Source organism: Strix aluco, chromosome Z (genome assembly GCF_031877795.1).
Source record: "Strix aluco isolate bStrAlu1 chromosome Z, bStrAlu1.hap1, whole genome shotgun sequence".
Taxonomy (NCBI): domain Eukaryota; kingdom Metazoa; phylum Chordata; class Aves; order Strigiformes; family Strigidae; genus Strix; species Strix aluco.
The window spans coordinates 4,142,082-4,158,786 of NC_133971.1; the positions used below are offsets into that span (position 1 = coordinate 4,142,082).

A 16,705-nucleotide genomic window follows, 5' to 3' on the forward strand; every position below is an offset into this window, starting at 1 on the left:
CAGAGCTCAGGAAAGAGCTCTTGCTACCGTGGCAGCAGGCTGATGGCTGCAAACAGCTTAGAAGATAGCCAAGATAATGGAATAAGTAAATGAGGTCAGTTATCTTGCCACAGTAATGTCGATAGGGAATACTATTGTTCCATCTCTCAGCATAATGGTTTTCAGGTTCAGTCTGTAGTTGGTCCAAGTATCTCCAGCATGGCTAGATTTTGGGACTAGGAGTAGTGGTTGTGCACCTGCGGATTTCAGCTCCTTGTTAGGTAGGGATTCAGTATGTCTCTTCCTTGTACTCAAGCTGAGTGTGCTAGAAACAAGTCAGAATGTTCCTGACTTCTGAACATTTTTCTTGGACGGCCAGAAGATTTACCTTTTTCTCAGGAACACAGTCCCCAAAACACTACCTGTGTCCATGTTGCAAAACACTCCAAAGTGATAAATCACGAAGGAAGTCAGTTCTTCAAAATAACCATAGCCCTTCGGGCTGTTCTGGGTTTGGGATTCCCAATTAGAGAATTCTTCTTTCTTATATGTAACACGTCTGTGTGAGATTCTGACTGAGGCTGTCCGAGGAAACAGCTGTGGTGTCTGGAGATGTGAGTACCCCCAAGCTATTTATTGCCTTTTTTCCCCGCTGGAGGTTACCACCTTCGCAGCAGAGTCAGAGGAAGGGAATGCGAGCCCACCCCTCGGCCGTTCCACCTCCGCAGCTCTGGTATGGGGTGAGTAATCTCAGACGGCAGGGCAGAGCAGGCAGCCCTACTGCAGCGGCCAGAGCCACCAAAGCTGGTCAGAGCCCACAGCTAAGCCTTCACGGAGTGAGACAGTACCGGTCATGCACATGTTCACAGCATCCTTCATTCCACCTCTACCAAGTCTTGGAAGAAATGAAATAGGCTGGAATCTTGCTCCATTTGTCCAACTCTCCTGCAGAATTACCCAAGCAGAAATGTCTTTTGTAGCCCACAGGATTCTCTGTGTGGGAATACCATATGATTAAAGGTTTGAAGATTTCAGACAGTAGGGCTTTGGCAGGCCAATATACCAATTCTTCATTACAAAACTATAATTTTGTCCAAAAAAAGAAATACAGTTTTACAATGAAAAACCCTAACATTTAAAGTATGTTTTAGCTGGTTCTGGAGGAAGCTGAAATTTTCACAAAAAGATGCTTAGTTTCTGAATGAAGATTTTCTCTTTTCTTTTCTCTTTTCTTTTCTCTTTTCTTTTCTCTTTTCTTTTCTTTTCTTTTCTTTTCTTTTCTTTTCTTTTCTTTTCTTTTCTTTTCTTTTCTTTTCTTTTCTTTTCTTTTCTTTTCTTTTCTTTTCTTTTCTTTTCTTTTCTTTTCTTTTCTCTTCTTTTCTCTTCTTTTCTCTTCTTTTCTCTTCTTTTCTCTTCTTTTCTCTTCTTTTCTCTTCTTTTCTCTTCTTTTCTTTTTTCTTTTCTTTTCCCTTTTCAACCACAAATTTTCTAGTATCTCTGTAAACTCTGTCCTCAATTCTGGTCAAACTTTTCCAACTAGATCTTGAGTCTGCCTCTGACACTTCTGCTTTTTCAAGCAGTGGTAAAACTATAAGCTGCTCTGTTTCTCAAGTTTACTTCCTTCCCAAACAGAGCACTGAAACTGACCATTTTGCTGTTAATTTAACATACAGAGGACAGCATGTAAGCCATTTTTTTGCAGGTGTATCTGAGAGTCTGTCTGTCTATATTTTTGCTTGTGTTTTTCCTTCTTATAGCACCCCAATTACACTTGTAGTTACTATCATTCAATTTTTTATACAGGAAGAACTATAGAAAAGTGAATTAACAAATCCCATGCAAGAAGTTAACAGAAGTGGGACCTAACTGCAGCTTCTTGGGCTATGTGGTAGCTACTTAACCCTTGGATAATCTTATGTGAAGGGGCTAATCTTTTGTCTCCATGATGGCACAATTTGCAGTAATGGAAATTTAGAATTCCCTTGCCTGGAAAGCTTCCTAAGTTCTCATAAATCTTTTCAAAATCTAACCAGTTTTTGCTAATTCTGTCATGTCTGATTCTTTCCTTTTGAGAGAAGTGCTTATTCCTCTCAAGGGAAGAGCAGTGATAAGAGCAGTATGACTTTTGAAGAAGTTACAGTTCAGAAAAATAAGAGTTGCTTGAAGGACCAGCTTTCTAGGATAATCATGCAGTTCTGGAGTTTCATCCAGCTTCTCCATCCAGCTCCTTCATACAACTCCCGACTGTACTTTCTCACTCCTTTTTTGGCTAGTGTTTTGTTGAGTTATCTGCAAGTTTCAACTTGCAAAGTTTCTGTCTGAAGCTTGCCGCTCCTGTAGGGTTTTCCATGGGAAAACAAATCCCAGTTCTTTGTTTCTAGCAGATGACACTTCGGTAAGCAGACAAATGCATATCATAGTCTAGAGATTTTAGCAGCTGTTTACAGATAGATACAGTTTGCACAAATGTTTCTGGTAAATAACAGAACTTATATAAATTGTTGGTCTAACAGAAAAAACAAAGCCATCTTAAATCAAGTATGAAAGTCTGCATCATTTGAGTCATCTGTTTTCATAGTTAAAATCATGGGCCAATTTTTCTTCTCAAATAGTGCTTGCTCACTCTAAACTTAGCGGAGAGACTTCCTTCTCTTTCTCCTTGGTGAAAACTTGACTCTATCAGCAGAACAGTGAGTTGATGGTTATTGCTTTGTTGCTATTTAAGGCCTCTGTCCTGCAAAGAAACAGGAGGCTAGAGTTTCAGAGATCTAACCTCTATTATAATTCACCATTTTTTAAAAATATATTGATTTGGGCATTTTTACCAATGGATAAAACAATTATGGTACTACAAAAATAAAAGGGAATGTTCTTTTTCCTTTAAAAGGAACTGCTATTCAGCAACATTTGCTCATTGTCATATTGGTACCATTTTTTGTAATACCCTGTAATTTGATCTGCTGTAAAATAAATGTTTAAATTCTAAAAAAAAAAAAAAAAAAAAAATCTGTTCAGAACATTGATACATTCAAGATTTTTATGGGAGACCTCCAAAGAAAACCCAGGTGCTGAAGGAAGTGGTGTTCTTGTCTCAGTGGGTGGCATTTTCACTGCTGAGTCAGTACTGCACCAGTTCAGTGCTGCTGGAGGTGCTGTTTCAGATGAAATGGAAAAGCAAAATGTTGTGGTCATCAGAGATTCCCTGGCCCCATGGGTAAGGGTGAAGGTGTTTGCCCCATGGTCTAGGAAATGTTCCATCCCAAGTAACTTATATCGTATGTTACCATTTTATTTGTCTGAGGTATATATAATTTCTGCTCCTGAAAACTTCCTTGGCTAGCATAGCTACACAAGTTGACGATATATTCACCCCAGCATGGCTGCATTTTAATGATGTGTGAAGCAGCCCTTAAACATATAATTTCAGAATCTTTTTTGGATCTTTTAGAACATAGATAATGCTCAAAATATATGCAAAGTATCATTCCTGTCAGCTGCCATTCTTTCTGTAATACATTTTTGTGACAAAAGATTCTGTAAAATATATGTGTTACTCTGTATGTCACATTTCTCAAGTATTTTGAATATGGCATTTAGTATTAAAGATTCCCATTTATATCATGGAAAAACACCAGCTGCCTTTGAAATAGTTAATTGTTTCTGCAGTCATTTATATTAAGCCCTGCATATTTCAAATACTGTATGTTTGAAGAGATAGTAACACTGATGTAACAGACTTGGTAACACCACTGTACATCTAGAATAACTCAACTGGTGTCTTTACAGCTGTTCCAAATCCAGCTACAGATTTACGCTAGTGTAAATGAGATCTGACTTCAGCCTTGTATTTGTATATATGTCTGACTAAATTAGACACAAATGAAAATGCTGAGGGCAGTGCTCCATCTGGAAGGGCAGGAGTCAGTGGAGAAGGATTATAGATAGACGAACATAAAAAGAAGGAGGGAAATAACAACCTGTTGATGATTACAGTGTTTATTTTTAAGTGGCCTCATATTCCCTAAAGAAGCTGAGATGATTCTGCTGAACTACTGTAAAGTTTATTTTTCCATTCATATACTTTCTGTGTCTGGCAGCAAAACCTAGTACAATTCAAATACGCTGTGTCTCACCAATATCTTCTTCTCTTTTAAATATGGTCAATAAAGCTTAGAGAAAACCTGGCCATTTAAATGCCTCACACACTTTAACGGTTTTGAAAAATCAGTAAAGGATGTAATGGAATGATATTGCACTGTGGACAAGGGACAAAAGGCAGGTCAAAGATGCATCTACTCTGGCTTTAGGCCATCTTTGCACCCCTTGGCAGACCAGGTCTGCTTGCAGACTGGTGGTGCTCCTGCCAGTGAACTAGTGGAAGTAGCCAGAATATCGAAGTTTTGTCTTCATGGAGTCGTTCCACAAATACTGAACCATGAAAAATAGTGGAAGTCTATCTTCTGTAATTCCACCTTCCAAGATAAAGGATGGAAAATGGGGTATTTGCCACTAGGCTCTGGCACTAGCCTTCATTCTGTAGGAGAAGGCACATATTTGTGGGCAGGGCAGCATGTATAAAGAGTGGTGGTAAAAACAGGGCAGCAAGCTGAAGTTTTCTGCCCTTACCTACATCTTCTGTATTCCCATTACTCAAAAACAGTGCCTGTGACAGGCCTTTGAACCCTCAGTAAGGAGTTATAATCACTGGAGTGCTCCAAGAGGGGTGATAACTATCCAATCCCTAAAACACAAATATCCTGAGAATACCTCTGATCTAAGTAAATAATCTGCGAATTTTGTGCATGAATCACTGACAGACAGTCGCTGGAAAGTTGTCAGTTTTATTTAACACAACAGAGGAGAATTTGACTGTCTTTTCAAAGTACAGGTTTAAAGAACAGCTGCAGAAAAGTTTCATTTTAGCAGAGTGGGTGTAAAGGGGGCATTTGACAGTAGAATCAACTTTGGCTAACGTTTAAAAGGAATTTTGTTTGTCCAAGGCTGATTTCTCTTTTCTTTTTAAAACTCAAATATCTGTAGAGGTGATTTTATCAGAAGCAGTAATCACAACTAGGTCAGCATTGCATTTATGTCACTAATCTTAACACCTCCAGTTAATCTCACATGTGAATTCATTATTTAGGAAATGCCAATCTTGTCTGGAAAAGCACATCCCTTTTTTTATCTCTGCTAATCCAACACACCAGCAATATTAAGCCGTTATTATGCATCATAGCAAACGGAGGCTGGTCATGCGTATGTGTGAAGACTTCTAAAAAATTCCTCTAGATTTGAATAAAAACACGCTGAGAAGCGATCTCGTAGAGGGTGTGTATGCGTATATAAAAATATGTGTATAGATATATATACACATGTATTTATGTATATATATCTGTGAAGCGCAAATGCTGCGTTCCTGTAGGCTGCGACCACATGAGAGCCGAGAAATGTGACAGCAGCACGGGTGAAGAAAAACCAATAAAAAAAAAAAAAAACACCAAACCCAAGCTGGTCTGTGGTGGGGGCCGGGAGCAGCAGAGCGTCCCCAATCAGCGCCGCGGCCCCAGGGACAGCCATCTATGGCCATGGGGCAGCAGGCGCCGGCGCTGACAGGTGGGGATGTCGGGGATGCGTGGCATTGCTGCGGCCGGGACAGCGACCCGCTCCCCGACGGGCTGTGGCCACATCGCGACGGCCAGCGCCGACGGACACTTGATGCTCTGCTCCCCCCCGCCGCAGATTCCCGGGCGGCTGGGCTCAGCCGGTGCTGCCGACCGTCTCCTCTGTCAAGGCCGGGGGAAACGCGATCCCCTCCATTGAGGGTTGGCGTAGGAATCCTACGTCAGCTGCCGAGGGGGATTTGTGGGGGTTTGAGACCTTTTGCACCACGACGACGGATGGCAGTAAGCCTGAAGGATGAGTAAACATCCGTACTTAGAACCTTGGGAATTACTCAGATCTAAGTTCTTTTAAAAAAAACAGTTTACAAGTGTAGTGATAGACAGAAGTCTTTTGCGTGTCCCATGAAATAATTGTGAACATAGGAGGGTGTAAAGTTGGTTGCATGCATTAATAGAAATTTTAATACAAAGCTTTAATGCTGGACTCTTCATATGATTTGCTTTTGTTTCTTTCTGAGAAAATCCGGACAGGTACATGGTTTAGATTAACTGCTATGAGATCTCTGAATCTGACATATCCTTCTTCTATTTATACTTACAAAGCCAAAGTTGCCCTGTGTAATTTAAGTCAACACTAAATAGGAAATCGGTGGCAAGTGGGTAAAATTGAACATTAAAGAAAGGGGGGATTGTGCTTGGCGTCTTTTAAAGAGCAAACCTCTGCCATGTCCCCACCATCTCTCCTCTCCAGAGGGGTAACCCAGCACAGCAGCGACGGCAAGGTGTGCTCTCTCGTATGGAAGCAGGAGATGTGCTGCAGAGAGGCAGCTGGAGATGGGGCCGGGCTGACCAGTCTGCCGCAGGCTGCAAGGTCAGAGGGAACAGGCTGTACCTCCAGAGAGCTGTGCGTTACCCTGGCTCTGGGGTGCACCGGCTGCCCTGCCTTGCAAAGCTCCCCCGTGCCCACAGCCACAGGGAACAAAGCAGCAAAAATCCCAGTGCCCTTTCAAAAAAAAAAAAACCACCGACTCTTTTGGTTTTATACCGGTATTACAAAACATTGTAGATATGCGTTGGCACATGTCAAGAGCATGAGTGGAAGAGAACAGGCTGAACTCTGTAAGCAGGTAGAAACCTCGTGCCCTGATGAGCTTGCAGCACACGCACATAAACATTCATACCACGCTGGTCGATCCTTCGTAAGCAGAGAAGCAGATGTTACTGGCAAAGGGTGTCGGCATTGTTTGGTTTCACAAGAGGTATGATTAGAGAAGGTACTTGAAGGAGGAGAGAATAATCAGTTGGCATGCAAAAATGAGAGGCAAATGCAAGCAGAGGGTTTGGTGTATTGTTGTGAAAAGCACGCTTATGCGTATTCATTTGAAGAAGAGAGACCAGACAATGGAAATTTTTTTTTTCTTTGAAAGTTCAGTGAAAATAAAATAGTAACAAGAAGGTTAACATGTGGTTATAGAAGTTCAGCTATTATATAAGCCCTGTAGCTATTTTCAAAAGGGTATAAACCACAAAAGCATTTTATGATTTATACAAAAGAGGTAAGAAATGTTCCATTTTTCTGTGACACTGGTATACATTTTTTTTTTGTCTGGCGCTTGTTAGATAACGGTAAGTATAATAATGTTTTATCTGATTCTCCTAAACATGCAATTAAAGTACATTAGTACCAGCATACTAGTTTATGTTCATTATTAAATGTAAAAATCTAAGAACTCTACATTAATGGAACATAAAATTTGAGATTTTAGTTACACAGAAGTCACGGAATTCAGATGGATGGTTCCCATAGCAACCTATCTCTTCCTCTTTGTGTTTTTCATTTCACTAGAACCTTTCATTACTTGATTGCACCATACATTGTATCGTGCAACTTCATCATAAAATTTCATCATTATATAACTGTGCAAGAGAAGAAAGTGAAGGTTGTCTTCACTCAACACTTTCTAACTTTAATGTTTCTGTTGCACAGGGAGGAAACTGATGCTTAAATGAACCAGGCCTATGATCTAAATTTTTCTGCTTTTTGGGGGGACCTCCACAGTTTGGCCAGGTTCTTTGGAATGTCTATAAATAATAAAGCAGTTGAACACAATAGCATATCATTCCTTTGTAATTGGCTATTGTCTGTCTTGCCACGTAGATATGGGCCTCCAGTGAGCAAAAAAGAGACCAAATCATTTCTCATTTGTGGCTAAGAGATTTATCCCATCCAGATACAGGAAAGAAAGTGATAGTGGAAAATGGAAGGCACTTGTGGTTTTTGTCTTCTGACAGTGGAATATAATTTACCAAATTACAACTCTCTGGATTGTCATGGTCGCTAGTGGGGTTATCAGTTAGAGATCATTGTGGTGGCTCCTAGACAACATAACAGATACGGGAATTTGTAGAAGTAGACCTGTAATTCTGAATTTTTCCATACTGTAAATTTTGATTGTGGATGAAGAGCCAGTGAGAACACACTTTTTGTTACACAAATGAAGATAGTGATTAACCTTGCAGTAGTTAGGTCTTTGTTGCAGAGGATATCAGAATGGAACAGACAGAGTGGGCTGGTCTGAACCTTTTGGGGACCTTATCGACCAACCTGGTCTTTTTAATTTGGCAGCTGTACTGTGAGCATTTCCAAGCCAAATATCTGTGGCTTCTCAAGCCGTGGAGTGCTGTGGGGAGCAGTTCCACGTCAGATAAAAAGAAAGGAGATACCCCTCTACAAAGATGAGCAAACTGAAGGATAGGATGAAAAAAAAAGTTAATTTCTAACCTTTTCCACTCTTCCTGTTAAAGAAATGCTAAAAGAAGAGGATAATACTGCAGAAACAGAGACTGGATTAGGAAAATAAAAGGCTTTTCCTCCTCAAAAGCCTTCAAATTGCGATGATTTCCACTGCCTTGATAAAATCAGACCTGGCTGTTAGTGCCATATTTTCTTTTGTGCTTTTGTAGTGATGATAAATTTTGCATGAAATGAAAGTAAATAGTTGTTTATACTTCATTTTACAGCAGCCAGTATGTCACTAAGTCAGCACTTCTCCTCTGAGATTTATAGAGCAGGATTTAGGCTAAATTGCTGGCATATGAGATTTCAGCCAAAGGTTGTTTTCCTTTAACCATTTTGTTTTTCAAATGCCTTGGCTGATTTTAGGTTATTGGAGTCCAATATAATTACTTGTTTAATTGCTTGGAAGAAGTGGAGCTTCCGTAGTTCAAAAATGGCTTATTTTCTTTAAAAATAACTGAAATCTGGCTTGGGGTTCTCTAGAATGCAATGCACTATACAATTGTGTAATTTTATCCTCTTAAAAATTCCCTGAATAGTCATTACATCTTTGGAAACTAGCTAATCTCCAGGAGGATGCGATAGGTCTGGCTATTTTCCAGGGTTTGCAAGAGGCTGTGACAGCTTAACATGGTAAGAAAAATGGTTTCTAAATCACTGCAAGACTGGGTCAAAGACTGTAGCCTGCTGAAACCCAGTTGGTCTTCTTAATGACTCCAGCCTTCCCTGATGTCCAGAACCAGCCTCTGCTTTCAGGAGGTGACACAGAGCAGAGAAGAGTTAAAAAATGGCATGGAGTCCAGAGGGCTTGTGAATAAGGATGGATCAGCTAGATACTGATCAGTGCCATTTTCAGTTGTGCCGTGCCAACTTCAGTTGTGCTGTACTGAAGCACAACAATAAAGGACCTTTATGAAAGGTATGCTGTAGCAGGCAATGGTGTGGAGGAGAGTAAAGTAGCAAACAAGGCAATAGAACAGGCAAAACCATAGCCTGCGTGTTGAGAAGCCAGAGATCAGTATATTTGTCCTGAATGCTACTCAGTACCTTAGTGCAGAGGATAAGTATGTCACTTTCAGCCTGCTCTCCTCTCCAGAGGAAGGCTCTGTGTCCGTGTGGTGTGTGTTCATATGCCTGTGCAGCCTATCAGTCTGTTCTTCTGTCTTTTCCCTTATAGCTTTTTCATTTTTTATTCAGTGCCAAGCAAATCTGGCACAAAAGGGTCTCATAGAGAATGAAATTCCAGCAAGTTTCATGAAAATTCTATGTTCTTGTGAAGAAAAAGAGAACCAGAAATTACTCCCAGAAAGGCTCCCAGCTGCGAAGGCAGCATTGCAGCATGAGTTCTTACACACTGAAGCCACAAAGAATCAGCAGAAGGATGGGTAGGGGACAAGAGAAGTCCCAAGACCCAGCCACAGAAAAGCTCCTCTGGATATTGCACTTTACCCCAAAATGCAATTCACAGGGAACCAGGCATTCGTTCCAGTACTCACAAAGCTAGGAGCTGTGCCTCTGACTGCATCACACTTGTAGAAATTTCTGTTGCCTGAACTTACCCCAAGTCATTGAAGCATGTTCTTTTTTTCTTTTCTTTTTTTTTTTGGAGGGGTGGCAGGGGTGGTGGTGGGTGGGGTGCCCAGGGAAGAAGCGCACTGCATTAGTGAGCTTGATAGCCATGTCAGCCAGGGTTCCAGCCAAACACACTAGATTGATGGGGTTTGCAAGGGAAAGGTTTGCCTCTACTCTTTAGGGCTAAAGTTAATTTTGGGTGGAATACCAACATGATTTTACTAAATTTGGTCTTTGGCTTTTCTGGTGAAAACAGAGATTGCTTCTTCTCTGTGGCAGCAACCTGCTTTCTAAGGATATGGAAATAAAAATAAATATGTGTGAAAATAAAAACATTACCATGTTGGGAGGGAATCTGGTCTCTTTGGAGACTGCCGCAAGGCATTCATTGGGTTACATTGCCTTTCCTCCTCTGAACATCTGAAAGATGGCAGTGCATTCTCGAACCTCTACAAACCACAGAAGTGACTGCTTCACATGGGTGCTAAGCAGACAGTTGCAGAGCTTTAGGGCATTGTGAGTGTGCTGAGTACAAGATGGGTCTTCTTTCACCCAGACGCAGTCTTGTGAATGCAGCAGACAAGGATTTGGGAATGCTGGGAGAGGAAGACGGTCAAAGAGGCTGCAAAACATCTTCCCTCTTGTCTTTTCATATTGCTCTTTGTCTGGGTTTTCTGGTAGGATAACAATTGGGCAGCTCCCTGCCCTCACCTGTGCCCATTCAGTTGTAGCTGTGTTGACCTCTGGGGAAAAAGGATGTCATTGCCATTTGTAAATAGAGGAGCTGGACTGTAACCTCAAAGCTTGAAGTTGAGGATGGCATCCAATCCAACTCCCATCAGCGTCATTCCTCAGACACTCCATGCGAATCAGCAGGACTCCATCGGTGACTCACATGGGCTCAAGAAGAGTTCCCAAGAGTGCTGATGTGGGTTTCATGTCTGGACAGCTTGATCTAATGGATCTCGAAAACAGAATATTTTATTTATTCAGAGGGCAACTCTTTTGTACTTATGTGAAGAGAACTTTAGTTGACACTAGTTATTCAGATGTAAAAGAGAAATTTCACATTTAATATATCGTATTGTACCTATTAAATCTATCAAACAAAGCTGATTGCAAAAGCCCTCTTTATAATTGGCTTGTTTCAAGCAGTAGCAGTAGAAATCATACATGGCTACGTCTGTTCTGCTACTTAACATTTAAAAGATAAAAGAGAGATAAGAGGGAGTGGAGAGGAAGTGTAGAGAATCATTTGGGTTGTTTTAGCTTCTTAAGGTTTGATTCCAATGGTTTTATAATTTTGTCTGTGAGTCAGTAGTCGCTCATGGGATTAGACGTGAAGTCTGTATAGATATGAAGTCTGAAAAGAAAGATCTACACTGAGGCAGCCTTCAGAGGTCCAGAACATGAGTTTGGAAGGCTCAGATCTCTTAGGGCAGATCATTTTGCCGACTAGATGAAAATGTGAGGTTCAGGGGGTGTGTCTCCACAAGGAGAACAGTTTTATAGTTCTTTCAGGAATAAGAGGGCTCTGTTCTTAAGTCCCAGGTAAAATGCAGAAAATGAAGTCTAATTTGTAATAAATAAATACAATAGCACAGAAGCAAGGTATGACATTATAATACTTGAGGGGTTTAACGGTGGTAAACTGGGCATTGCCATAAAGAAAATAATTAGGAAATGTACTTTTCTAAAAGGAACAAAAAGCTCAGACGAGAGGCAGCCATTCTGAGAAGGCGAAAAGAAACCAGTTAGAGCATCCCACACTAATACACAGCACAAGCGTAGCCACTTATTAACACAAGAGTGCTATGTGATCTGTATGGTGTAACTGAGATTGCTTAGCCAGGTTTCAACTCAGAATTAACTGCAGGCTGTCTAATAAAGTTTGTAGGCAGCCAAATGGACTCTTTGAAGAGTTTTTGACTGAGACATTCCTGAAGCTAAATTTGAGATATCTTACAAATATTGACTTTGTGTACTGTTGCTTGTACTTGGGGAGTCCACAAAGACTTGCTTCTCATATTCTTTTACCTTAATGAAGCCCATGACTGTTCTTTGGTGATCTGTCAAGGTAGATCAGTTAAAACCTATGTGAGGCCAGGCAACCATTCTGAATTGTTAGCTACTGATTTCATTCTGGTTTTAAGCTTTTTCATCTCCGCTATTTATCTCAGTGATGATGATCATGGTTGTGAGGGTTGATTTGAGCTGCTGAACCTGAAATTCATCTGTTTTGACTTTTCACTAAGCATCTGTTTTAGCAGCGCTTTTTCCTGTACATTAAGCTTCAGCACTGTGCATTTGTAGCACTGTAACTGGAGTCAATAAAAAGTAAACACCATGTCTAGAAGCTCTTAATCAGTATTTCACAGCCACATTAGCAACTCTGTCCTCCTCCTTGTGCTGTCAAAAGCATATGCTTAGGAATGGCAGGGCATTGCTAATGTCATCCCTTACATCCCATTCAAAGGAAGACTTCCATTTAGGTATTCCCCCTTCTTCTTCTGTGAAGAACATGAATTCCCAAATTTGTTGCAGGTTTTTTTTTCCTGTGTTCCCCCTGTATCTTTCTTTAGAGGAAAGAAAAACACCAGGGTATTCCACTGTAAACAGTATGCACCCTTTGCTGTTAACGTTCATTCATTTCAAATGGATAAATATGTTAAAATAAATTGCATTGTGGGTGGGTATCTTAACCCCGTGATGCTATCAGATATGGGAGGGGGAGGGGGGTACTAGCACAGGCACTTTGCCAGATTGCCAGCTTAATTCTTTATTGACTGATTCCAGTTTCAGAAGAAAGAGGTCTGTATTGTCCTCTCTTGCCACTCGTAATTGGAGACCTACAGCATCAGCGTGATGGATCTCTAGTCACTTTCTTTCCCTAAAGCATAATGTAAAACCTTCCACTGCTGGGCAGTTTGTAATACTGTAACACTGCTGAGTCTTTCTTGCAGCCTGTGTCAAGGATTGAACTTTCCAAATTATGTATTTCAGACATTGAGAAAGAAAGGACTTAATGGCTGTGACAGTCCAGACCCCGATGCAGACGATTCAGTAGGTCACAGCCCTGAGTCTGAGGACAAGTACAGAAAAATTAATGAAGATATTGATCTAATGATCAGCAGGCAAAGATTATGTGTAAGTACTCTGAGCTCCCTTTCATTTTTTTTACTCTTTGATATTTCTCTGAACCTGGCAGGCATTGAACAAGAAAGAAAACAAAGGTTGTGAAAGCCCCGATCCTGACTCCTCTTACGCTCTCACCCCACGCACTGAAGAAAAATACAAAAAAATTAATGAAGAATTTGATAATATGATCAAGAGCCATAAAATACCTGTAAGTACCAAAGGTTAGATGGCTGTCTGCTGATAACTGCTGCAGTAACAAACCATAACCCTTTCAGTTCTGGCTTCTTAAGGAAAACATTTCAGCTGGAAACAGGCTTTAATAGCCCAATATATAATTAAACACTGTGGTCAGAAAAGTTCACACGACATATTTTTTTTCCAAGTCTCTACCTCTGACACACAGACAAAGCCTACTATAGGTGAAACCTACAGAAGGAAGTGAAATATACATATATACATTATATTCACTTGATTTACAGAACTGTTTTACCACACCACTCACCCAAATTATATCTAAAAAATAACGATGGAAATCTTTCTTTGTGGACAGGCTAACAAACCCACAGAATACTTTCTGTGGTGGTATAGAAAAAATTATGTAGAACTGAAATTCCTTTATATATAGTAATTAGTGCATTCTGTGCGTGTCACTTCAGTTCTCAAGTGTCTCTGCTAAACTCAGTTGCAGCACTGAAGGGTTACAGCTACTTGCTCGCTGCAGAGAAACAGACTGCATGAGAGCCTAATGGCAGGATTCAGACATGTTTGTGTGTTGGGGTGATTTTACAGCTTTATCAGAGAATTTGCTTTGACCTCATCAGCATTTCTTTAATGCTTTAACATGAGCTAAATTTTGTTTTAACCAAGTCAAAATTTCTAACCATCAGTCATATGCCTTGCCAGATATCTAAGAGAAATAACTCTGCATGTGCTGTTTTGTTTGCACAAGACATACAAGGGGAAAATAATTTGTCATTATGTTTAATATTCTGTTTATAAAGCCGACAAAAAGAACGTGGAGGTTTGGAGGTTATAATTGGCCCTTCCTCTAAATGTGTGTGGAGGAGAAAGTAGCAAACCAAAGATTTGCCCAGGTCCACAGAAGCATCCAAATTTGCATAAGTGACTGCTTGCCTCTAAAAGAGATCATTTGGATGTGTTCGTTCCTCATTCCCACATGTAGGTTGGATGGTTACCTGCCAAAAAGAATGTCTGTATACCCAGAATGAGCAAAGTCTCTTCTGTACTGCTAGTCAATTGTGCATACAAGATCTGATACCTAAGCTGAGGATACCTCTTAAGGATGCTCAGATTCTGTCTCATGCAGTGTGAGTGTTCTTTCCCTTAATTCTCAGCAGAAAGATTTTCACACAGGTTAATTAAAATTTGAAGAAGTTCTCACATCATGGCAAATGTGTTTCTGGAAAAAAAAAAAAAAAAAAAAAATTTTCCCAGAAACTAGCATGGCACCAAATTTTATAAATTAGTATTTGGAATGGCTGGTTAAGGATGCCCAACATGTAGATAAAATACCAGGGAGGAATACATATATATTCTATCTTTTTTTTACCTCCCTTTTTATTTGCTTCTTTTGCATGGCTGTTTTTCTCAGAGGAAAAAGCTCTGAAGCTGTCACCATTAATTTGGTTTCTCAGGATGTAACTCAGTTTGACAAACGATGACTGCAACATTTAGGCTGACTGTTACAAGCTGGAATGCTTAACCCTTTTTCACATCAAAATGTTACCAATTGCCATTCCTTTCCGCTTTTTAGGATGACCTTTGGCTTGTTCAAATCAAAGTGACGGAATTTTCAATCAGATAGTATTTAACTGAGCTACTTTTTCACCTTAAAAATTGTGTTTGGGATGGTCCTTCAGATCCTCTGTTTCTCTCATGCTACCTGTTTTTGTTCCAACAAATCAGCACATGCTATAACCTTTTGAAATCTTAAGACATTAAAAAAAAAAAACTTGAAAAAAAACTCGTTCCTGTGGTAGTGAGTTCTATCACTTTCTTTACCTCCATAAGCATTTGGGAAAATCATCTTTTCTATAAAACTAGGAAAGTTCTAGGAATTAGAGACAACACAGTCTGAACACGGTACACCACTCTGTCCTCCCAAAAATTAATGGACTTTCCCTCTGGTTGCTTTCATTAAATTTAATCTTTTGATGTCAAATATAGTCCTACTTCAGCTATTAACGTGGTGATTAACTCGGTTTCCTGAGCTGTATTTTGGGTGTAATGTAACTTGCTACCTTGCAGGGATGTTACAAGGTACGGTGTATTATCTTTTTGTGAAATTACTTCAGAGATGCTTCAGAGATACAGAATTGCAAAACTTTAGCGTTTCTTTTCACATAAGACAGGATATCCTTCTTTGAATACTTCACACACAGGAAGAATCAGTATATGTTCTCCCCTAATGCAACAGGAGCTCCTTCTCTTGGCATAAGCCAAGATGTAACGGCCAAAACGAAGCTCAAAGCTAGTACAAAATGGAAATTTGTAAATATAATATATATTTTTATATATACATGTGATATATTGTATACAATAATAGCCTTAACTGCACAAATCAGTATAACTTCAGGGAAGTTATATTCACTTATTTGTGATTATCAAAAGTAGCCAAGAAAGTTGGGGGGAAGAAAACAAAATTGAACAAAAAGTCACCAAGTCAAGTCATTAAATCACTACTTACAAAATATATAAAACAATGCAACGCCTGTGCCTGGTCTTGTAACAGAATAAAGCTGCTGCCAAATGAAAACAAAATTGGCTTTTGCTCCTAACAGCTAAGGCCAATAATGTTTCCTCAGATAATTTTCTGGGGATAAGTATTTACATTGTTCTAAAACATCTGATAATAATTAGACATTTATTTGTAGTTTTCATAAGAGTGATGAAAGCAGAGGAGACAGAAATAGTCCACTAGAAGGGAGCTATAAGTATCTCTGTCTCTAAATAAATGAAGGCCTGGTTGAACATGGGAGGGATAAAAACAATATTTAACACAGAATGTTTGGTCCATTAATTTCCAAGGGTTTTGAGTCCCCACCATTTTGCTTTGCCCAATGTACCACAGCCTGTGGAGTGCACAAATAACACAGTGTGTGCTGCACACTGGCGGTACCCTCTCAGGTGAGCCATCTGCCCTCGTTGGCAATTGTCTCCAAAGGAGAAAAGACAGAGGGGAAAAAAAAGGCAAAATGTGGCAAGCTGCATAGAGGTTAGAATAAGGCTCGGTCTATGCTAGTAAATTAGCAAATGGCAAAGAACATACCGAGGCAGCGGGAGGTGCTTATCTCTGCCCTGAATTGTTTGAACAGTCGCTGGCATGCTTTTGGCACCAGCCAAATAACACTCTCCCAGACATTTTCTTAGCTCTGCTTGGTAGTTAGCCCAGGCCAGGAACAATTCCCAATTGTCAGTTTATATGTAGTCATGATGGTTCTGAGGTTGAGAAAGCTTAATAGTATGGACATGGACTGCTCTGTGGCCTCAGATGGCCTCAGCTCCTAGGCAAGTTTAATTTACTAATATATATATTACACAAGTGCATCATAAGCTTTAATGTCCATCAGGCCTAGAT

The 16,705-nt window shown here is 40.1% G+C and overlaps 1 protein-coding gene across 14 annotated transcripts in view; it reads left to right on the forward strand.

Annotated features, from left to right (window-relative positions):
- MEF2C (myocyte enhancer factor 2C) overlaps positions 1–16,705 on the forward strand; it is a 140,674-nt gene that overhangs the window by 89,393 nt on the left and 34,576 nt on the right. For 10 of the 14 annotated variants that reach the window (XM_074811876.1, XM_074811875.1, XM_074811884.1 and 7 more), the window contains one exon: positions 12,973–13,116. In XM_074811876.1, the coding sequence (XP_074667977.1) occupies positions 12,973–13,116 (144 nt within the window). Of the gene's footprint in view, positions 1–12,972; positions 13,117–13,177; positions 13,316–16,705 lie in introns of all 14 variants that reach the window. The other 4 variants (XM_074811879.1, XM_074811882.1, XM_074811886.1 and 1 more) reach the window with 2 other exon arrangements.